At 41.7% G+C, this 23995-nt stretch overlaps 3 protein-coding genes across 4 annotated transcripts; 1 reads left to right on the top strand and 2 right to left on the bottom strand.

The window, feature by feature from the left end:
- Positions 1-575: 575 nt before the first annotated feature.
- Positions 576-7883, top strand: LOC311124052 (DDB1- and CUL4-associated factor 6-like). Of its 2 annotated transcripts, none has more exons than XM_084198270.1 (15): positions 576-910; positions 1229-1290; positions 1396-1488; positions 1627-1812; positions 2309-2422; positions 2672-2807; positions 3318-3523; positions 4154-4247; positions 4470-5010; positions 5126-5167; positions 5416-5554; positions 5770-5926; positions 6618-6706; positions 7034-7142; positions 7317-7875. In XM_084198270.1, the coding sequence occupies exons 1-15, from the start codon at positions 820-822 to the stop codon at positions 7343-7345; spliced, it is 2088 nt and encodes a 695-aa protein (XP_084054396.1). In that variant the 5' UTR covers positions 576-819; the 3' UTR covers positions 7346-7875. The 2 variants fall into 2 exon arrangements, with proteins under 2 accessions (XP_084054396.1, XP_084054395.1); XM_084198269.1 differs by having other exon boundaries at positions 623-910; positions 5392-5554; positions 7317-7883.
- A 192-nt stretch (positions 7884-8075) lies between these two features.
- On the bottom strand, positions 8076-12896 carry LOC311124053 (thiamine transporter 1-like). The gene is made up of 6 exons (XM_084198271.1): positions 12702-12896; positions 11621-12184; positions 11008-11254; positions 10597-10789; positions 10208-10349; positions 8076-10069 (listed from the first exon to the last, which is right to left on the bottom strand). The coding sequence occupies exons 1-6, from the start codon at positions 12822-12824 to the stop codon at positions 9884-9886; spliced, it is 1455 nt and encodes a 484-aa protein (XP_084054397.1). The 5' UTR covers positions 12825-12896; the 3' UTR covers positions 8076-9883.
- Positions 12897-14166: 1270 nt separating this feature from the next.
- On the bottom strand, positions 14167-19126 carry LOC311124051 (ubiquitin-like-conjugating enzyme ATG3). Its single transcript, XM_084198268.1, has 12 exons — positions 18923-19126; positions 18439-18480; positions 18179-18228; positions 17710-17780; positions 17509-17616; positions 17278-17327; positions 17053-17137; positions 16427-16461; positions 16179-16334; positions 15763-15890; positions 15465-15533; positions 14167-14735 (listed from the first exon to the last, which is right to left on the bottom strand). The coding sequence occupies exons 1-12, from the start codon at positions 18992-18994 to the stop codon at positions 14654-14656; spliced, it is 948 nt and encodes a 315-aa protein (XP_084054394.1). The 5' UTR covers positions 18995-19126; the 3' UTR covers positions 14167-14653.
- Positions 19127-23995: the final 4869 nt, after the last annotated feature.

Raw genomic sequence — 23995 nt, 5'->3', positions numbered from 1 at the left:
ATTATTATTATTATCTAGTCACTAATTTCTACCATAAGAATTTCACCTTGACCAAAATTAACACATACTTTCACAGGCTAATTCACAGGTCGATCATTTTCTGCTGCCTATTGAAATCACTGGCCACTTTAAGAAATTGAACACTAGTCACTTTAATAATGTTTACATATCTTGCATTACTCATCTCATATGTATATACTGTATTCTATAATATTCTACTGTATCTTATTTCAGGCCGCTATGTCATTGCTTGTCCATATATGTATATTTTCTTAAATTCCATTCCTTACTTAGATTTGTGTGTATTGTTGGGTATATGTTGTGAAATGGTTAGATATTACTTGTTAGATATTACTGCACTGTCAGAGCTAGAAGCACAAGCATTTCGCTACACCCGCAATAACATCTGCTTAACACGTGTATGTACAAATATAATGTTATTTTATTTGACAAAGGGCTCAAGAAGTAGAGGGGCTCGAAACAGGGAGGGACGTGGAGTTTGGAGGTGTGGGGCAAATCTGGGCATGCGCAGTGCTCATGTTCCATGGCTACATACCATCAGCACGAACTTCTTCATGAGAAACTAACGTGAAACTTCTCCGTGTGTTCTACAGATTTGTTCATTCGAGAAAATCTGCCAGCCAGACGACGGTACAAAATTGAGACAATTGTAGCGACTGAACTATAACAGAAGTCCTGAAAGAAATTCATTTGTAGCCTAATTTGTAAGACACCATGACTTAAACTTATTCGGTAGAAATATTTCAATAATACTTTCACAAAGTGTTTTGTATGTGAGGCGGACAGTGTTTCGACATCATGCCCTGTACCAACAATCTAATTTGGGATATTAGGAAACGCACCATCGGTTCCAACAAAATAAACAACTTTACAAGGAGTAACTACTTAGGTGAGACAAACGTTTACATTAAATATTTAATGTACAAATGTTCTAAATACTACTTTATTGTCATAAAAGTGTACTGTATGTGTCACTGTGTAAGTAACATGTTTTACAACAGTCTACTGCCTTGCACTAGGAATTTATCTTAGACACAGTTATTTTATTGGTATTGTTTGATATAAATTCATACTTTAAACATTTGTGTTGGATAAAATAATAATTTTGTCTCCAAGGGGTCCCAAATGATTAAATTGTGTTAGTTAGAGGGACTACCTTATGGGATACCTAACACTGTTCTTATGGTATCATAATGATTTCCTTCAGGAAGAAAAGAGTTTGTACAAAGACTGAAACTTGAAGCCACTCTTGATGTACATGAGGGCTCTGTAAGTATCAACATGCGTTACAGAAATGATTACCAGTGTAAATGCAGTGTGATAATTGTATGATATCATCCTGTGTTTTCAAACTGTTATTGTTTTTCATGACAGATCAATACAGTATGCTGGAATGACACAGGAGAATACATCTTATCTGGATCAGATGATGACAAATTGGTCATCACGAACCCATACAACCGAAAAGTAAGACTAAAACATTGCTTATTATCAAGTAAGGTACATACAACACATGCTTCAACCTATTGTTCATATGGACTCAGAAGAGACAGACAGACAGTATATGTGCAATATAAAGTCCCCCATTATGTTTCCACTCTCCAGGTCAAGGCATCCATTACATCATGGCATCGATCCAATATCTTCAGTGCCAAGTTCATGCCCCAAACCAACGACAGAATGATCGTGTCCGCAGCAGCCGACGGCAAGATCTTCCTCACCAACGTAGAGAGGGGTTCCAACATGGACCCTGTGTTGCAGTATCACTGTCATAACGGTGCCGCCTACGAGGTGAGGGGTGCATCTGTGTTATCGCCATCTGTGTTATCGCCATCTGTGTTATCGCCATCTGAGTTGAATTCAATAGAGAGTTGATTCATGTATCTGATCTATCACATCTGCATCAAATTGGGGCGGCAGGTAGCTTAGTGGGTAAGAGCGTTGTGCCAGTAACCGAAAGGTCGCTGGTTCCAATCCCGAGCCGACTAGGTGAAAAATCTGTCAATGTGCCCTTAAGCAAGGCACTTAACCCTAATTGCTCTGGATAAGAGTGTCTGCTAAATGACTAAAATGTAAAATGTACCTCCACGTCACACCTGTTATTGCTGTGGAAGGTAGGGATGGTATGTCGACCATAAATAAGTCATTGGCATTTTGCTGCAGTGAAAGTAATCTATTCTAAAGCCCACAGACCATATATCAGTAGACAGGAATTCCAATTCTATTTGACGTCCCAATCAGAGCAGGTTCTATATCTATTCTAAAACCACTCTATTTCTATTGGTAGATATTGACGGTACCTAGTGACCCTCACTCTTTCCTGTCCTGTGGAGAGGATGGAACAATCAGGTGGTTTGATGTCCGAGTTTCTCCTGGCTGCTGGCAAACTAACTGTAAAAAGGTAGGTACGCATTATGCCAATACAGCTAAACTCTTTTACAGGCAAATTAACAATTCTTATGTAACTATGATGTTATTACTACCGTATTATTGTGTCGTTACATATGTATAAAGGCAGCTTCTTTTTACTAATGACTTTTTCCCACCATTTTTGCCAACAGTTTTACCGACTACTCAAACAACCGTTTATGCTGATGTCAGAGTTCCCTGTATGAAGATATCTTGAACTTCTGTTGTCTTTTTTAATTAGGACATCCTGATTGACTGTCGGCGAGCAGTAACATCCATGGCCATATCCCCTGTGGAATCCTTCTATCTGGCTACTGGCTGCTCTGACAGCTCAGTCCGTATCTATGACAGGAGAATGCTGGGTACCATAGCAACAGGTATGCACAACCTCAACGGCGGCTTCAGGTAGCCTATCTGTTAGAGCATTGGGCCAGTAACCCAAAGGTTTCTAGTTTGGATCCCCGAACCGACAAGGTGAAACATCTGTTGATGTGCCCTTGAGCAAGACACTTAACCCTAATAGCTTCAGGGTCGCCATTGATAAATAATGGCAGACTCTGGCTGTGACCCCACTCTCTGAGGGTGTCTCAGGGGGAGTTGAGATATGCAAAAAACACATTTTCGATTCACACATGGGTAAACAGGACAAATATAAGCAAGCACCCACCAGATAATAATAATTATTAACTCAAGGCAATCAGATAACTAAAACCTGAACTAACAATTCTATCAATATCAATAGTCCTGAAGGAATCCTACTACCACAGTACATAACATAGTTAATCACTGTTTGATTGTCTTTGGGGTCAGTGGTGAGAATAACATTTTCTCCTGAAGGTCTGTATGGAAAATAATCATTTCCTATATACGTCTCATCCACTCTGCAGGTTTTCAGACAGGAAGCGGAGTGGCAGGGATGTGTGCGATGTTCGTACCGAGGCACCTGGTCAACAAGTCATGTCGCGTGACCTCATTGGCCTACAGTAGGGACGGCAGGGAGGTGCTAGCCAGCTACGCCTCAGACTATCTCTACCTGTTTGACCCTAAAGATGACAAGGGACGCGAGCTGAAGGGACCGTCGCAGGATAACAAGGTGAGAACCATCCTTTCACTTACTGTGTATCACAGCACTAAATACTGGATTCAATTTGAATGTAGTTTGTGTTTACACAACGACTGTCCTCTCACACCAATTTCTGGAAGCTTCTACGACATGACATGCAGTGTGTGTGTGAGTTGACAAAGGGGGGTGATGTGTTGTCCCGTCTCTTGGCTATTTTTGGCTCAACAGTCTGCTGAATCTGTTCTGGGAAAGGCATCTGAGCTGTGTTCTCACACACACAGCTGCTGAACACATAAGCCAGGGGGCTTCTGGGTAATCAGCAGGGTGAGGCAGCATATTTTGTACAGAACTTGATACATACAACAGAACTTGATACATACAACACCAGGTAACGTCACATTTCCTGTACAAACACCACAGAACTAGTGTATCCTAAGTGCACTAAGATGAAACCTCCCTGTCCCCCTCCTTCTTGTGTATGAGACCCCTGGAACCGCCTGCCAGAGCCTAAGACAACCTGGCAGTGAGGGCTGGGGAATGGGAGCCCCCAATGGAGGGAAGAGGAGGGTGGGTGGGGGGGTCTCAGCCGTAGTGAAAGGGCGGTTATTTTGGTTAAGCCTGTGCTGTGAGTGATGAAATGTCACTGTGTTTCTCTCCTAGCAAAAGGAGCCTCTGCAGAAGCGTCTGCGTCTGAGAGGAGACTGGTCAGACACTGGACCCCTGTCACGGCCAGAGAGCGAGAGGGAGCGGGCCGGTAAGAGGAGGTCCCCACTCATCTAGACACACAGCTGACAACACGTGTGCTATCCATGACAGAAGTGCACTGTCACTTGGTCCTATTGCATGGATTAACACACATACACACAATACAATTATACATAAGTATGATATTATTAGATTATGTAAACTTTCCCATCACTGTCTATGAGTAATATGTCAGATGGATTTTTAACCCTCTCCCTCCTGTGTCCTATAGGAGAGTCCAGGCCTGGTGTGTCTCTGATGCAGAGGATGTCAGACATGTTGTCACGCTGGTTTGAGGACGCCAGCGAGGCCCAGAACAACAGAGGAGCCCGTCCTCAGACACAGACACGACCCAGGGTAGACCCTGCAGCAGCAGCACCTCCAGCTCCACAAGGTAGTGGGCTTCACCAGGAGGCTATGGTGCTAGGGAATCAAGCCCCGTCTCAACCAACATCAACAGCCAGCTTCTCCTCTGACTCCTCCTCATCCATGGAGAGCCTGAGGAGCCGTAGGAGTGGCATTGGGACAGGAAGTCTCCAACCGTCTTCTGGGGAACCAGACCTGAGTCTGACACACAGCAACCAGGGCACCACTAGCAGCACCATCCAACTGGACTTCTCCAGCGGTGGCTCCAGCGACCAGGGGGAACCCCCGCAGATGAGGGGCCCAGAGCAGGTGTCTGACACCAGGCAGACCTCATCCCTCAGCCAGTCGGAGGTGGAGGGCATGGGAGAGGAGTCCACACCACAGCCCCCTGGGGAATGGATGCAAAGGTATGGTACTATGATTGCATTGACTGAGGCATAGCTGGCCTACACAGTTAATCAATTAACTACTAGAGCAATGTCTGGCTATTAAAGTGGATGTGTTGTTCCCTTCCTCCCATAGATTTAATTTGAGAGGATCAGAATTAGGTGAAAGAGTACTCAGGTAATTATTTACCGTTGCAACAACAATTAAGAATGACTTCTTCCTTACTAATAATGGATGTGTGTCAGATCAGTAGTTTAAATAACGTTGATAGATCCGTTTTAACTAGCATGCAATGCTGATGTTGGGCGTTCCCTTGTTGCTCTGTGCATTCAATCAAACCTGCAATACAGTATTACACTTCTCACATGGCTGGAATTTGATTGGATTTAATGACTCTACAGACATGTTGTATATCCTTCCGAAAGGCGCTCTGCTGCTGCACGGATCCAGGAGATTTTCCGGCGGCGGAAAGAGAAGAAAGAGTTGGCGGATTGCGAGACTCGCCGTGTCGGGAAGCCCTCAGTAGAAAAGGTCTACAAGGGCCACCGTAATTCCAGGACTATGGTACAGTACAGTAAAACACTACTGAGGATTAAGACAAGCTTGAAGTGATGATTTAGTCCACCAGAGGGGGACCTTGAGCAAGGTCACAGATTTTTTTTATATGTGGGGATAACGGCTTCAACTTCTTGTCAGCTATATTTAACGTACAATGCTTTAGTTATTTAGAAGTAGCTATGTGGAATACTCATTTGAGCTTTTGTTGTTGTTGTTTATAGACCAATCAGTGTTGTTTCTGGGGGGACCAGTTTGTTCTGAGCGGCTCAGACTGTGGTCATATCTTCATCTGGGACAGAGAGACAGGGGAACACCTAATGCTGCTGGAGGCAGACCAGCACGTTGTCAACTGTCTGCAGCCACACCCCTACGAACCACGTGAGTCCACTACTTCTGACACTCTCACTAAAGATGGTTTAGTGAACACCCAGTCTGGCTCTTGCAACTTAAAGGCTCGAAGGCCGTGACTTTCCATTTTCCCATTGAAAGTACAGGTAACTGCCAAAATAAGGGAAACACTTGAGTAAATGTGGGATACAAAGTATATTGGAAGCAGGTGCTTCCACACAGGTGTGGTTCCTGAGTTAATCAAGCAATTAACATCCCATCATGCTTAGGGTCATGTATAAAAATGCTGGGCAGGCTACTATTTTGTCCACCATGGCTATGCCCCCATAGGATGACACTGAATGGTTTGATGAGCATGAAAACGATGTATGCCATGGCCGTCTCAGTCACCAGATGTCAACCCAACTGAACACTTACGGGAGATTCTGGAGCGGCGCTTGAGACAGCGTTTTCCACCACCGTCAACAAAACGCCAAATGATGGAATTTCTCGTGAAAGAATGGTGTCGCATCCCTCCAATAGAGTTCCAGACACTTGTAGAATCTATGCCGAGGTGCATTGAAGCTGTTCTGGCTCGTGGTGGCCCAACGGCCTATTAAAACGCTTTATGTTGGGGTTTCCTTTATGTTGGGGTTTCCTTTATTTTGGGGTTTCCTTTATGTTGGGGTTTCCTTTATTTTTTACCTGTATATTCCTTTTTTTCTTGTTCTGTTCATTTCAGTTTTAGCCACATCAGGGATAGATACCAACATCAAGATCTGGTCACCGATGGAGGAATCCCCATCATTCAACAGAGTACTCGCTGAAGAGGTGTGACATTATAAATACATGTATTCGTGTCACAGGAGGTTGGTGGCACCTTAATTGGGGAGGACGGCTCGTGGTAATGGCTGGAGTGGAATGGTATCAAATACGGCAAACACGTGGTTTCCAGGTGTTTGATGCTATTCCAGTGGCTCCGTTCCAGCCATTATTATGAGCCGTCCTCCCCCCAGCAGCCTCCACTGACTCATGTGCTTTACAATCAAACACAGATGTGTGGATGGAGGAATGAAGTGCTCTCATCATAGTGACATTGATGAAGCCATTGGAACCTCTGATCTCCTTCTGATACCTGGTGCTCTGTGTGTCCTGTAGGTCACCTTCCGTAATGAACTGATGCTGGAGGAGACCAGGAACACCATCACTGTCCCTGCCTCATTCATGCTGAGGATGCTGGCCCAACTCAACCACTCCATCACAGCAGGTGAGCACTACACACACACACACACACACATTCTTCCAACCCCATCCCAACCCTACATCCTTAGTGATAACCTGATACAGAATGGCTATGGCTTCTATCTTAAGTGGTTATAACATGTGTTATAACAGCAGTCACTGACTGGGAATATTGTTCATCTCTTTCTTTCCTCTACAGAGTCTGAGGACATTGAGGAAGAAGAGTAGGCCTATCCATGGCTTTCATACTGGACTGTTGAATGTGTGAAGTAGAAACGATACATTATCTCTTTGGAATCACTTTGTTGCTATTATAGTGGTAATGTTACCATAGGGATTGGAGTGTTGGACCTCACCTAGTGTAGGTTAGGGGACATTAGAAGAGATTGTGTTGATTTTTGATGCAGTAGTTTTTATAAATATAGTTTATATTCATATGTAGATCAAGGAATGTTTTATACCTATTTATATATTTAGTTGAGGTGTCCAGCCTCTCCGTCTGGCTATGAGAAGTGTTCTCTAGATGACATCTCTTTATTCTCCTCTGTACTTTGTGAACCTCAGGCCTTTTTGTGAGAAGTTTTATTACGTCCAGAACACTGTCACATTTCATCTTACCTTGTCTGTGGCTTTTCCTGATACTGTGCAACGACGGCTCCGGTTCTGACTGTTGTCAATGCGCTTGTTTACCAAAGAGAATGCATTTAATTTAAGGATTTATGAACGTTACAAAAATAATAAAAGCGTAAGGTTGCCTCAAACTCTCAAGACTTGAGTTGTTGTTTTAAATACATAATGATATTACAATGCATGCTTGGTGACATAAGCACTAATGTTTGTATTCAGAAACAAGAAACTAATGTTCCACATTTGTTATTAACATTTTATACTACACAACTATTTGTTTGTTGAAAAATAAAACATATTACACATAAGAACAAAAAGAGAGAGAATGTAGTGATGATGAAGTAAAAACTAATATGTATTGTAAAAATATAAAAGAAACATTCATTGATCCGTAAAAAGCCTACTATAACTAGGTGCTCTATTCAATCAGATCCACTTTAGCCGCCATTTGCATAGCGGTTGTTTTGGTGAAGTCGGTGGTGGAACTGTGTTAGAGCTGTCAGATCCACAAGCGGCTCCTGGCATTATACCTAAAGCGGACATTGCCTTTGGCTGCATGGAGTCGCGTTAAAGAGAAATCCCATGCAGCCTTGTTCACAAATTTGAACACTGGAATGTGAGATGTAATCTACACCTCCATTAGGCTGATAGAAATCCTCATTATTTTTGTTTGATTTTCGATTTGAGCGTAATTATTCCTATAAAGCCTACACTTTCTCATTCTGAACTTCTAATGCGAGTGGGATGGGTGTGGCTTCGTGACCATGATCAAGAGCAGCTGCTCACCGATTTGACAGCTCCAACACAGTTACACCGCCAAAACATCAGCTGTGCGGGTGTCAGCTATCGCCCGTTAACACTTGATCTGATTGAATCTAGGCCTTAGTAGCATGGCATAAATATGTTAACAACATGATTGAAGATGACAAGATTCTCATTATGACTAAAGAAAGAAAAAAACGTGCAAGGTGCTTTTGAAAGAAGACAAAAACCTGTTTCCAAATATTGACTTCTACTGTATAAGTTCATGGTTTAACAGTATATTAGAACAATGCTAATCATTTTACTATTTTAGGTTATGCTCTTTTAACATACGGATGCAGCACATTGTGTAACGTGTAAGTTATAACAGCACCTACAGTACGTTTTAGTCTTTCAGTGACCACCAGACAACACAGAATCAGCTCTCAGTGCACATAGTCATGATTTAAAGCTTCAGTCATCTGCTACAGTGCTCAGCCGTGCTTTAACTACTGGGATTTGTATTGACGGTAAAAAAGAAGAAGCTAATTTGTATTAATACAGTATAGTTGAACCACTTCTTCAGTAGTAGACCTATATTCAAGACCAGTGATTATAGTAATACTAATATACTGTAAGTATGGCCTCCATGTCAATCACTTACATATGCTTTTCATTTTTTACCCATGTAGAATGTATGGCTAGTACATAGTACCTAGATATTAGATGGAAATATTTACCTTAAGACACTTGACAAATCTATTGCTGATCAATCAAATCTTTGCGACATTTGATTCAATGGATAAAAAAATAAACTCTATTCATATTCATAATTTGTAACATTTCTAGCAGTTCAGAATGTAACATTGATCGCTTATCCATTGACTTACTTCGGTAGTTAAGGCAACAATTGTTAAAGTGACCAAGGAAAAGTAGATAGTAGGCTGAGAGTACCATTATGCAACATACACCACAAATAAAGCTTTGTGTGACAAAAAATTGTAAATTACAAACAAAGCCTAAATATAGGCGAACTACACATTTTCGTTAAACCCATAAGGCTATCATATCATATCATATCATAACATTCAATGGTCATTAAACCCATAAGGCTATCATATCATAACATTCACATTAAACCCATAAGGCTATCATATCATAACATTCAATGTTATACTCTGCAAATGTTTTTAGGCCTGCACACAATCCATGAATGATGTGCTTGATCAAGTGAAGCCGTACAACACACCGGTATAGTGAGAAGACTAGGGTTGGGGTCAATTCCATTTCAATTGAGTCACTTCAAATCCATCCTGAATTGACTGAATTGAAATGGAATTGACCCCATCACTGGTCCTGACGTGTTCCTCTTTCTAGTACTGCGCCATAAACAGATAGTCATGTATTTGTGATCTGCTGCAGCTCATTGAGGGGAGGAGAGTCTCTGCTAAGGCAGTCTGACTCGTTCTCTCCACTGTCAGTCTGGGCCGCTGGCTGGGATCTTCTCCTCAACACCAGCTTGTGCAGCCCGGCCATGAGGAAGATCACTGCGATCACAGCAAAGTAGATGGCGTATATGAGAAACTGTGACACAGAGAGAGAGAGAGAGAGAAAATATTTATCAAGCTACGTTAGTGTTGTAACAGTAATACTACCCTTTCTAAAAACAAACCATATTTTACATCCAAAGATCATGGATAGTATTGTCTTTAGATAAGTTACCTGTGGGAAAATGTCCAGGCCCAGCCCGACAGTGTCCACTACCACAACAGTAAGCAGAGTCTGAAGCAGCAGGGCGATGAAAGTGTTCACTCCAAACACCAAGGCATATCGCTGCATGCTCAGGTTGGCAGCAATCTGAAACCTAATGGAGCAGAAAATATTTTCTTTACAAATACAATTAAAAACATAAAAGTAGAACTTACACAGAGAATAGACAGTTGAAAGATTAAATTGAATACACAGTTAAGAGATATCATAGGTAGACAGCTAGCTACAGTAGAAGTCTACAGTAATGATACAATTGAGTCCAACCACCTCATCATTAATAACAAACTTTAAATCCCTGGATATCATATGGTTTTCAGGGGGTGTCTGTCCGTCCTACTCACGTAGCGATGGTTATGAGCAGCATGTAGGTGGCTCTGAAGACCACATAGGAGGTGTAGCACACCCAGATGTTCCTGATGGTGTCCATGAGGTACACAGCCACAGCCATGACCACTGAGAAGATGCAGAGAGACAGCTCTCCCCAGACTGCCCAGGAGACCTTGATGGAGCCCACCCCGAAGGCTGCTAACGCACCTAGCCATAGACACCAGGGGCGCGATCAGTCGGCAGACAAACAGAAAATGCTTTGAAATGGAAATGAATTTGATTATCGTCTGCTTCCAGGCTGACATGGAAGTATGGTAACGCAAGACTATTATTTGATCAGTTCAAGTAGTAGCTTCTTAGGTTCACACTCTGGAAGGTCCTCTGGTTCTAATTCATCTGAAATGGTACTACATCATCAAGTTTACCTAACAAGGTGGAGACTGTCTCTACGTATCCATTGTAGATCTCAAACTCCTGGGAAGGCAGGACCTTCTCCCACAGGGCCTGAACATAGTTGACCAACTGGAAGTAGCCACAAGTAGAGAGGGCCCACCACACCGACCAGGCCAGGAGGGCAGGGCATGAGTAGCACTGCAGGAAGTCTTCCCATAGGATCCTTAACACGTCCACTAAGCCACTGCTAGCGCCACCACCATCACTGGCCGTCACCACCTGAGTGAAAAAAACAGTACACAGGGTTAAGTAAGAATTTGCGTAAGAATCAACAGACTGAACTGCTCTGAAAAAACAGCTTCCTGAAAGTTAGTGATGAAGCAAGGTTTTTGTTCAATGTCTTTTTTGCAAATGTTCTAGTATTGCAACGGTCAATGTGTGTCAATCAGGATTGTGTCAATCTAGCAGCTTTCAGTTTGGGACAGCAGAGTTGCATGAGATCCATTAATAAACAACAGTTAATGGTTTTAACTCTCAGAGCTGCAACACAGTTCAACAACAACACTACTCAGTCCTTCAAAGAGGCTCACCATGACCTGTCTTACCAATAACAATAAAAAGATCACACAAAAAAATGAGTCTCACCATGGTGACCTCATCAATCTTCAGAGGCACTTTGCTCTCAGGGTCCTCTGCTTCATCCATGGGAATCCTGCTGTTTTGGTGCGCCGGCTTCTCCCCGTCTATCCCCAGGCTTTTATGGAAGAACAAGCTCTTACCGGGCATGGGCAAAAACCAGGGCGCCACAAAGGCCAAGATGGCCGACACCAATGTGACAACACTGAGGTAGAACAGCGGGATCTGAGCCACAGACACTAGCAGCTGCCCAGCCAGCGAGCCAGCGGCGGAGCCCAGTAACGTAACACTACGACAGTATCCAGTCACTCTCTGGTACTGGGCCGGGTCTACCACACTGTAGATGTAGGAATAGTAGGCTATATCTGTGGCAGTGGCGAGGCCAAAGAAGAACTCCAGAAGCTGCATGGCCAGCACACCCTGGGCCTTCACTAGCATAAAGTAGGTCACTACCAAGCTCACCGCCTGCAGGATCAGCACAGGCTTGTAGCACAGGTAGTCCGTGGCCAGGAAGACTGGGAGAAGTAGCACAAGGTAGGAATAGGTCCATATTGGGTAGATTTCATTTACAAGCTGTAGACAGAGGATACGTAGACAAAGTCAGCCATGTTATTGTAATTCACTCCTACGGACAAAATAGATAAAAACTTCCAATGGACAAAAATGTCATGTAAGTCTAATATTCGAAGTTGCTGCCTGTTTAGCTATTACAAAACAATCACCAGATTAGTTAACTAACTAGGCTACCTTTCTTCATTGGTGCCAAAGGGGAAAAGCAATTCTTTTCGGATTTTAGACTTTTTTCAAAGGATTTGGACCACATGAGCTAGTGGTCCTATTAAGAAAATATTTCATGGATTGCAGTCAAACTGGATTAGCACGAGGACACTGAAACAATGTTAGCAAGATAATGTTACAGAATAGATAACGGTTCTCTTGGTTGTATATTGGTGATAGATTAGCATGTGATTGCATTACAGATATTCAACATGTAAACAATACGTTATTTTATAGTTAGCTAGCTAAATGTAGTTGCTTGTTTCACAACGAACAAGAAGCTAATGCTAGCTTACCTCGTCCTTCCACTTACCTGTGTTTCAGTAAGGTTTTTATCAGGTCCCATCAAAAACGCAGTAAAGAAAGGCTCAGAAGGTCGGAGATTAGAGAAGAATCCATAAACACAAAGTAAGATCGTGGGATATAGTTGAGACATGTCAACAAAAAAAACAACATAACATGACCTCCACGCACCACTGACGCTAGTAGATTTGATCTGACAGCAATATTGAAAAGCTATCAAGTGAACATATTATGCGTCGCAGTAAAATGACGACAAAACCTTCGGCCAATTAAATGAGAGTAGAGGCAACAAAATAAATGCATTTTTATTTATTTTTATGATGCACACACGCTGGTATACTTACCAAAGCTATATTACATTTTCTAAATCAGATTCTGCCCATTATTATTGATGTATATTATCGATGTGTATATTGACGTTTTTGATGTGTATGCAGGGCTCATCTGTAAAAGAGACCTTGATTTCAGCATGACTCACTGTCAGAATAAAGGTTCAATAAAATACGAATTATTATATTTGAACAGTCAATCTGGCTACATACTCATTACATAACCTCATCTATTCATAGACCAGGCACACATTTTATTCTAGCTATCAATTTGCTGAGAAAAATATATAATTTCAGATGCCATATGTGCTTTATAATACATGATCTCTGGCGTTCACCCAGTGGTAGGTCGTTTTATAACGGCATAATGTATACATGAATATAATCCAGCATATAAATAATATTGGGGCTTTTTATTGATATAAATGTACATTACTTTAAAATGTTCGGTGTGTTAACACTGAGCAGTTACACAAGGAGTCTATAGGCTCAACAGATAACAGAGAAAGGACCACAATGCCTGTCCAGATGATTATTGGGAAAAAAAATAAAGTACTCTGGAATCAGGTACTCAGATGTTATTTTACAATCAATATTTCAGCATTAATGAGTGAGTTATACATGCTGTTAAGAGAAGAGTACTATAGTTAACAATGAATGGACCGTGCAGACCCTTAGCCAAATGTGGATGAACCTTTGCAGAGGTTAAGAGAAAAGTCTTGGATGGTTTCTGACTGCCTGAAGTCTTTATATATTTGAGAAGACACAGTCAAACTCCTGATGATATACTGTGTCTCAGCATACTCTGGTGATACAGGTAACCTTGCGAGTCATCACACAAAAGAAACCCTCGCATTCGTACAACACAATCATCATGACGTCATCTCTATGGGACAAGACAGTGGAACTAGGAGCAGGGTAAAAGAAGAAGAGCAGGGCAAATAAAACCCTAAAAAAGGGACATCCACCCCACTTACAGGAACCAACGATGGCCCTGGGCCCAGTAGACCATGTACAGTTTAGCATTAAGACAAACCGGCATCAGTCTGAATCAGTAATGAGGTCCAAACATTAGTCCAGCAAAGTGCATCACACTGAAAAAGCTATAGTACGAAGTGGCCAAAAAATAGTTCGATTTCTATCAACAACGCTTATAAAGATGTTTAATTGGTAAGCATTTGAGAGGACATTAAAGCGGCACCATTACTATGGTAAAAAAAATGATTTGTGTGGTTATAAAAGCAAATGGAGAAAACTTGAAAGCATATCTGTCAGTGAATTAATGTAAAATAAATATATAGTTATCTTTGAATGTTGTTATGTGCAGAGATGGCATTTGCCAAGTACAGAGTGAGAATCTTCCAGACAAAAACACTGCGAGATCAGTCACCACATAAAGCCATTACATCATTGGGATTACATCATTACCGACATGTGTAGACACCTATCAACCCCTCAGCGTTCCAACGATTCAACCTATCCCCACGGAAAGAGTGTCAGAGTACCCAGAACATTCCAAGAGTCATTCCCAGAGACAACATTTCGTACCCCACTAATGCTGCCAGCCAGAAGACAGATTCCTTCTACACTCAAAGATGTTTGCAGGAGTAGCCTACACCTCTGTAGGATGGAGCTACATGGTGAAGTGCCTTGTGTAGTCGTATTCTATCGTGGGGATGACGGCTTGGACAAACTTCAAGAAAATCAACAGATACCTGAAACATTAAGTTAAGGAATAATGTGTAGGCAAGAATGGAAGAGAAACAGTATTAGCAAGATCACTTCTATTCACAACTCACCTTAGCTTGGGTTACATTGAATTATACCATGGCATTGTTGAATACTCATTTCACTATAAAGCACAGTATATCAGCACGGTAGAATTCAACTATAGCCATTGAAGTCTACCTTCTTTGAGCTGCGTTTGAAAGCAAAAGTCGAATTGAAAACGTTGAATTCGATTTTCATAACAGCAAGCTACATTTACATTTACATTTTAGTCATTTAGCAGACGCTCTTATCCAGAGCGACTTACAGGAGCAATTAGGGTTAAGTGCCTTGCTCAAGGGCTACGACTGATGATTTCTTTGTTTGGTTACCAAGGCAACTACTGTAGCTATCTAGTAAACTTGCTAGCTACTTCAGTGGATGTTGAACACATTTCAAGCGGTAAATGTGTTAAATTATTGCCATGGTATGAAAGGAATAAACGGGAGAGGCTGGGAATATTGTGAATATTATATCATTATGTAAGGGAAAAAACTCGGGGCTCTATGCGTTCTCTTGAAATTAATGCAACTCCGTTAGCGCGTCGTGGAACACACCTTCCACAGAACACATAGCCCCTCGATTATCCCTCACATAATGATACATATTAAATCGCCAAGCTGCATTAAAAACACTTGACTGACTTCAGCTCAGCGTACAATTCACTTAAAGGATGCATATGAACTCCAAGTTCTCCTCCCCCTTCCGCCACGGTCTCGATTATCCTTTTCATCACTTCAGCATGTCTGGAAAACAGGAAGTGGCAACATTCGTTTACAGGACCATAAGTGCTCCCTCAATGAGTAGTAACGTCGGATCAGGGCCCATACTCAAAAAGCGTTTCAGAATAGGAGTTCTGATGTGGGATCAGTTGTGCCTTTAGATTATAATGAATAGAAAGGGGGACCTGATCCTAGATCAGCACTCCTCACATTTTGAGACACTGACAGCATGTTCATGATCTCTTGCTTTTACCTGCAGGGATGCACAGAGCACATGGCAGGGGGTGGTAGGTGGGGGTGATTTTCGATGGTGACCGTTTTCTTCACATGATCCTGGCTGATGTCCTCGTACATCTGATCCACTGTCAGGGGCTGTCTGTCCTGTAGGAGTGAGAGGGAAAATGGTAAACAGAACATAGAACCCAGGAACTCGGTTTCCCAGGTAAGTCAAAGACATCATTCTTCCTCAGCTGTAAGAACGCACTTTTGGATGTACGTCCTCAATAATATTCACAATGCAATCCAAAAGGACACACAGCAGTATCTAAATGCCAACATGTTTTGTAACTGACATAGGATGCACTTTTTGGTCTACCCTAGAAACCCAATTACACTAAGCTGACTCCGTACTGCTCAGAGCTAGTTTACAAGGTACAATAAGTGCGTTACCTCATCGTATCCAAACAGCCAGAGTCGAGGAGTCTGATAATATTTGTCATATGTGATGTAGAGGTCATAGGTTCGAGTCTGCAGGATGTCATCGTTCCCAGCCTCTCCCGTTTTGGATTTAGACAAGTCCACCATTTTACTGGTGTCCAGGGTGGCCTAACAGGAAGTGAAAAATGGGGAATAGAGACACTTCCTGGAAACGGATGCGATGTACAATAAAAGATACAACAATACTGTGAACTTCTGACCTCATCTGTTTCCAGTAGTCCACTCTCCTCATACTCTGAAAGAACAGAACAAGACACAAACTGAACCATTACATTACATTACTAGTGAAGTATAACCACAGATAGAACAATGAGACAGATATTTCACCAGATGTATAAATGTGAAGCATCCGCTTGGCGTTTCCACTCACTACCAACTATGGTAGTGAGAGGAAGCCCAGTGGCCGGCAGTGGGAAAAGATGGATTTTGGTCCGACATTCTGCTAATTCTCTCATCGATGAAACATTTGATCTCAATTCAATTTTCTGTTCACAAAACTAAAATATGTTACGAACAGTCAAGTAAGTTTTGTAGACTTTACCCTTTGCCAAAGTAAAAAAAAATTGCATTGTTTAGGAGTGCAAAGGCGAATTTAGTTATTGCACACGCGCACTTCACAGTGTATGTGTTCCCTAATGGAAAAATGCATGTGTGCTAGAACACACTAATAGGATCTCGCTAGCTCGTGCTTGGCTCTGCCCACCTCCTTGCTTGTTCTGCCCACTATGACTCATTTGTTCCCATTTGAAAACGACAGGCTGTGGACTATCTTGGTTTAGTTATACAAATCTTTGGTATATTCCTTGAGAAGTATAGAGTAAGATACCTTCCATATCTGCTGCCTCGCCTTCATCATCATCATCATCACCGTTCCCACTAGCACCAGAGTTCACATTCATGTTCATGTTGTCCTTTAAAAACAAAGGAATACAACTATTTAAAAAGACGCCTGCAAATGGTATTAATCTAAGGTTGTTAGTTTGAAACATTAATTATCAATGCAGATTACTAGGATACAATAACAAAATGTAAATGTTCAATCAAAATCTACCTTATTGTCCAATGAGATTTCTCGCACGGCTTCTGTAACTCCCCCTACACCTAAAATATAAATTTGAAACATCAACATTCCTGGACAAACAAACCCAAAAGCAAATTGTATTTCTAATGTATTCCTGAAACTGCACTCTGCAGCACATCAATAATTAAGGCATATTGCACTACAACAAAAAAGACCCAAGAAAATGAACCATTGTCACACGAAATGTCTAAAGTGTCCAACCTGAGTTGTGGTAGGTGTCGACCCATCCCCCATCGCCGTCATCCTCCTCTATGATGGCTTCCAGTTCATCACAATACTCCATCTGTTTACAGCGCTTGTAACAGGGAACTGTAGGCACGCACACACACCAACAATATATATTACTACAGCAACAATAAGGACAAGTAACAGTATTGTAGACAAAGTTCACACAGTTCTTACCATTGCGAGTTAATAGGAACTGCTTATCCTTGGGTAAATATGGCTTCACCTTCTCCTCTTCCCCAGACACCCTGGAGGGAATAAACATGATGTGACATCTGGGACTACTGTGCTGTCAAAACATCATACTGTAGTTGATTCTATATTTGGAGAGACAGCATAACATCAATCCAGAGTTATTACATGCTCATATCAGACTAATTAGATTTGAGAAGTGCAATTTAGCTGACTACAATATCATATCAGAGGTGGGTTAAAGTCAATTTCAATTCCTGTTAGTTTAACTGGACATAGGAACATGTCCTCATAACAGTGTAATTCAATTCTGGAATGTACTGGGATTTAGAACATGGGCATTTCTTCATAAGAGTGTAATTCAATTTCAGAATTGACTTGGATGGAGCCAACCCTTGTCCTGGGGTAGCGTGTACAATATTAGAGTATCAATCTTACTCCAATGGACACTCACCATTTCCATGTGGGGCAGTGATGAACAAGGTGATCTCCAGCAGCTACAAACTAATGGTGAGAAAAGAGAGATTTAATAGGAAGTTGTGATAGTTCAGTCAGATGACAATTATTCTGTGGGCCTTTTTGGCATTATGACACTTCTGGAAATCTCTTTCAGTTGCACTTATTTTCCCAAATTATGAAAGGCTACATACGTGTGACTTATTGGGCTTTTAAAAGTGACTCCGTTACAAATGATTCGAAAGACACATTTCTCACCTCTTCTGGAGTGATAACTCCAGTCTCCTTGAATTTGGATTCCTGTCAGACAAAATAAAGAAGGGATATAATTGTTGTGTTGGCAGAGTTTGATATCTTTAACTTTTCCTTTGTGTGACTGCCTGCAAACTATTTAATTACAGAGGAGGTTAGACATTCCATTCTTAATTACTTGAAGGTCTCAAACATTGACTGTCACATTTCTCAAATGTGCTTAACTGGAATCATGTGAAGCTAGCTACAATGACATATTGATAAGACAGTCATCAACGCCAAGAAACCTCAAAATATGTAATATACTGAGATTATACACTGCAACAGGATTGTGAACAACGAATTGTAGCTACATAATACATGTTGTTGAGAGCACTTGAGGGAAGACTTCCCGATAACGCATGCTAGCATGTTAGCATGCTCCACATCATCATTGCTGAGCGATAGCAAGCTACAGTAGCTAGCTAGCGAGCCAGCTAATTTAACTTACCTTCAGTACTGGAGTGAAAAACTCGGCCACACCAAGGGCCGTGCCTTTTACGGAATTAATGGCGTTCTGCATGTTAGCTATCGGATCGATCCCCCAACAGATGTGAGCGTCTTCAAACGCGGAAGGACCGTCTGTTTTCAGTTGTTTTCACCAGCACAAGCATAGCTTGTTGACTGCATTTGTCAGCTACAGATCACATGACTTGTCATTTGAGGATCCCCTTCCGCTGTTAAAGTCTCGAGAGATTTGTCTGGACGGCTCAAGGGTTGCCAGATCATGACAGATCCAGGCATCAAGGGAAAGTTAAAAAAACATTTGAGTTCTTCAATCTGGAATAAGACCTTTGATTCACACAGTCTACTCTGAACAGTTGATGTTGAGATGTGTCTGTTACTTGAACTCTGTGAAGCATTTATTTGGGCTGCAATTTCTGAGGCTGGTAACTCTACTGAACTTATCTCTACAGCAGAGATAACTCTGGGTCTTCCTTTCCTGTAGCGGTCCTCATGAAAGCCAGTTTCATCATAGTGCTTGATGGTTTTTGCGACTGCATTTGAAGAAACATTCAAAGTTCTTGAAAATGTCCGTATTGACTGACCTTAATGTCTTAAAGTAATGATGGACTGTTCTCTTTGCTTATTTGAGCTGTTCTTGCCATAATATGGACTTGGTCTTTTACCAAATAGGGCTATCCTCTGTATACCACCCCTACCTTGTCACAACACAACTGATTGGCTCAAACACATTAAGAAGGAAAGAAATCCCACAAATTAACTTTTAACATGGCAGCCCTGTTAATTGAAATGCATTCCAGGTGACTACCTCATGAAGCTGGTTGAGAGAATGCTAAGAGTGTGCAAAGCTGTCATCAAGTCAAAGGGTGGCTACTTTGAAGAATCTCAAATATAAAATATATTTTGATTCGTTTAACACTTTTTTGGTTACTGCATGATTCCATATGTGTTATTTCATAGTTTTGATGTCTTCACTATTATTCTACAATGTAGAAAATAGTAAAAGTAAAGAAAAACCCTTGAATGAGTGGGTGTGTCCAAACTTTTGGCTGGTATTGTATATATTTTGTTTATATATATATTTTTGGGGGTTGCCTGTTTTGCATGTGATTTTGGCATTAATACGTGTCTAACATCAGTTTGCATAAAGGCGAAAGAAACGCACACCTATTTAGGCGAGGTGCTGGCTGACGGCGTAAAACACTTGAAAAATAAAAGGAAAGCCGCACGCTCTAGCCGCACACTTAATATCCTAATAACCAACGTTTCGACAGACAAGCTGTCTTCATCAGGGTATAATGACAAACACTGCGGGTCACTAGTTTATATAGTGTCAAAGGACACACGCAGGTATCTGTAATGATGGCCGGGTGTGGCCTAATAGCATTGGCCAATTCACAGATAAAAACAACATTAAAAAAACATGGATAGCATATGATCATAGATACTTGGCTACATAGGCCCACAACCTTTACAATGAATAGCAAAATCACAAGAATGGCTTCAAATCAAAGTCTACATTGAGACCAAAGGGAGCAAGGGTCTTTAAATGAAAGATCCAGGCAGCCTCTCGTTTTAACAATAAGTTGTCGAGGTCACCCCCTCCCCTAGGGAGGGTGACCTGTTCTGACCTGTTCGTTGCCGATATAACGTAGGGAAGAAATCGAGTGGTTCGCTTCCAAAAAGTGGGCTGCCCATTATTGCATCTGAGCTCCTAGAGTGTGCGGCTTTCCTTTTATTTTTCAAACATCAGTTTGCAAACAATATATATATATAAAAGAAATTGAGTTAATAAAGCCGCATACAAACATGGTCTCTTTTTTGCTTTCTTGAGTAAAGCAGCTCCAAAATGCAGGAGTTTCAGCCTAGCTCAGTGCTTTCTGTGGTGGTGGGGCAGCCAGCGGAAAATACAGAGCGTAGGGGTTGGTAATGTTCTCTAGTTGCGCCGTGATTGGCTCAGTGTTCTGTCACTCATGGGGACAATACGTCACCGCAAAATCTACAGGGAGAGCTCAAAAATGCAAGCCCCTTGGGTGCTGCCATAGATTTACATTAGAAGTGTCCACCAAGAAGGCTCAAGGTCATTGGCCACAGATAAAATGACGTCAAATCACATTATATCTACCGTAGCTTTGATTGGACTGATCATGTCAACATCATACTTTCAAAATCTTAGTTAGCAAGCTAGACAAGCAGTCATCATCATTGATCAAGTCGACAATCTACCGGCAAATCCTTTTCAATCCTTGTCACATGAAGAGAAATTATAGATAAAACATATCAGTGCTCATCGGCCATTGGACATAAACATTACTCAACAAGTTGAAAAGAGCAAATTCAACAATAAGTGATTTGGAAGGAATCAGTGGCTAACTGCAAGCGTTGAATAGCAATCACTAGCCTGCTATTCAGTGGAGAGGGTGTGTGGTCCAAGTCTGGGTTTAAGGGTCTCTTTTCCAAGCTTAAAAGGAGAAACATTCACAAACAAGCCCCCTGATGGGAGACCATAATATACAAGGAGATTCTCAAAGCTGCTAATGAGAACCTTGACGACCTTTTACCTAGCCAGTGGGGATTCCGGTGGGGTACGCCCACCCAGGTAGTGGCAGTGCTGGCAACACTGGCTGCAGTAACCCATGGGGAGGGGGTCACACTCGGACAATCAGAGAGGGGGTTTATCATTGTGGCCCAGGTGGCACAAAATAATCAAAGGTCTGACCACATGGAGATGCTTGGGAAAATGGTTACAACAGGGGATCAGAGTGTTTGTGTCTCAGGTGAAGAGGGTGGATCTGATCTCCATCACCTAGGACTTGACATAGATTAAGTAGATTAATCAAATCTCACATTGTTATCAATTTCTGCTCAATCTGCATGCTTTCTCAATCAGCTTTAACTGTATGTGCACTCGTAGATCAAGTTATTTCTCGAGTTGGGCTCTGGGATATAACAGCCGTTGAGTATCTGATTTTATGGTGGATTGTGGAGGAGGGGGGTTGAGTGTGTTGGAGTATGTGAGTATGTGCGTGTGTGCTTGTCTGGCATCTGTTGTGGGGGGGTGGGGATGTTGGGGGGGAGGGTATGGGATTGACCACGGGAATTATTTGCTAGGATAATAATTGCTTGTCAATGAATTAAATGTAATACAATGGCAATCCGGGTTATATGTTAGAATCCTATGCGTGAACTGCCGACATTATTACGCATATTAATTGATAATGATGGAAAATAGGATATGCATAATTTTAAAAAAAAATAGTTATATAGATAGATATATATATAGAGAGAGAGGTGAGAGCATTGGAAATGCTTTTGGCGGTTAATCTGCTTCTGTTTTGTGGGTGGCACTGTGTGCTGTTTTCGATGGATGGGTCCTGGCCTCTCGGGGCCTTAGGGATACGGAGGGACGTGGGTGGGATGCTGATCACTGGGATGACGGCTCAACTTGGGATGGGGAGGGGCTTTAGCGGGGGAATTAGTGGAGAACAATTGAAGGGTTACTCTGTAGCAATGCAAATATCACGGTACAGCTATATGGACACTCAATCATTACGCTATTTTCTATTGGTAAATTTACAAACATATATAATGATAAATAGACTTGAAACTTGTATCTCATTATGGTGTATGGTGAAATAAGTATAGCCAGTTATAATTGTAATGGCTTAGCTGATAATAACAAAAGAAGAACAATATTTACATGGCTCAAAGAGAAGGAATATAATATCTATTGTATACAGGAAACTCATTCAACAATTCGAGATGAAGTAGCGTGGAAAAAAGAATGGGGGGGGGGGGGAATATACTTCTCCCATGGGCAAAGAAATTCAAAAGGGGTGATGAAATTAATTAATAGTAATTTCGATCCGAATGTGCAAATTGTCCAAATAGATACGCAAGGTAGATGGATTATTTTAAATATGTTATTGGACCATAAACAGATATGGCTCATTAACCTTTACGGACCAAATAATGATGATCCACAATTCTTTGACAATATACAGTGGGGAAAAAATGTATTTAGTCAGCCACCAATTGTGCAAGTTCTCCCACTTAAAAAGATGAGAGAGGTCTGTAATTTTCATCATAGGTACAGGTCAACAATGACAGACGAATTGAGAATTTTTTTCTCCAGAAAATCACATTGTAGGATTTTTTATGAATTTATTTGCAAATTATGGTGGAAAATAAGTATTTGGTCACCTACAAACAAGCAAGATTTCTGGCTCTCACAGACCTGTAACTTCTTCTTTAAGATGCTCCTCTGTCCTCCACTCGTTACCTGTATTAATGGCACCTGTTTGAACTTGTTATCAGTATAAAAGACACCTGTCCACAACCTCAAACAGTCACACTCCAAACTCCACTATGGCCAAGACCAAAGAGCTGTCAAAGGACACCAGAAACAAAATTGTAGACCTGCACCAGATTGGGAAGACTGAATCTGCAATAGGTAAGCAGCTTGGTTTGAAGAAATCAACTGTGGGAGCAATTATTAGGAAATGGAAGACATACAAGACCACTGATAATCTCCCTCGATCTGGGGCTCCACGCAAGATCTCACCCTGTGGGGTCAAAATGATCACAAGAACGGTGAGCAAAAATCCCAGAACCACACGGGGGGACCTACTGAATGACCTGCAGAGAGCTGGGACCAAAGTAACAAAGCCTACCATCAGTAACACACTACGCCGCCAGGGACTCAAATCCTGCAGTGCAAGACGTGTCCCCCTGCATAAGCCAGTACATGTCCAGGCCCGTCTGAAGTTTGCTAGAGTGCATTTGGATGATCCAGAAGAGGATTGGGAGAATGTCATATGGTCAGATGAAACCAAAATAGAACTTTTTGGTAAAAACTCAACTTGTCGTGTTTGGAGGACAAAGAACACCATGCCTACTGTGAAGCATGGGGGTGGAAACATCATGCTTTGGGGCTGTTTTTCTGCAAAGGGACCAGGACGACTGATCTGTGTAAAGGAAAGAATGAATGGGGCCATGTATCGTGAGATTTTGAGTGAAAACCTCCTTCCATCAGCAAGGGCATTGAAGATGAAACGTG

Source organism: Coregonus lavaretus (assembly GCF_964263955.1).
Source record: "Coregonus lavaretus genome assembly, contig: HAP1_SCAFFOLD_1274, whole genome shotgun sequence".
NCBI lineage: Eukaryota > Metazoa > Chordata > Actinopteri > Salmoniformes > Salmonidae > Coregonus > Coregonus lavaretus.
The sequence above is the reverse complement of the archived record's forward strand: the minus strand, read 5'-3'. Positions and strand labels throughout refer to the sequence as shown.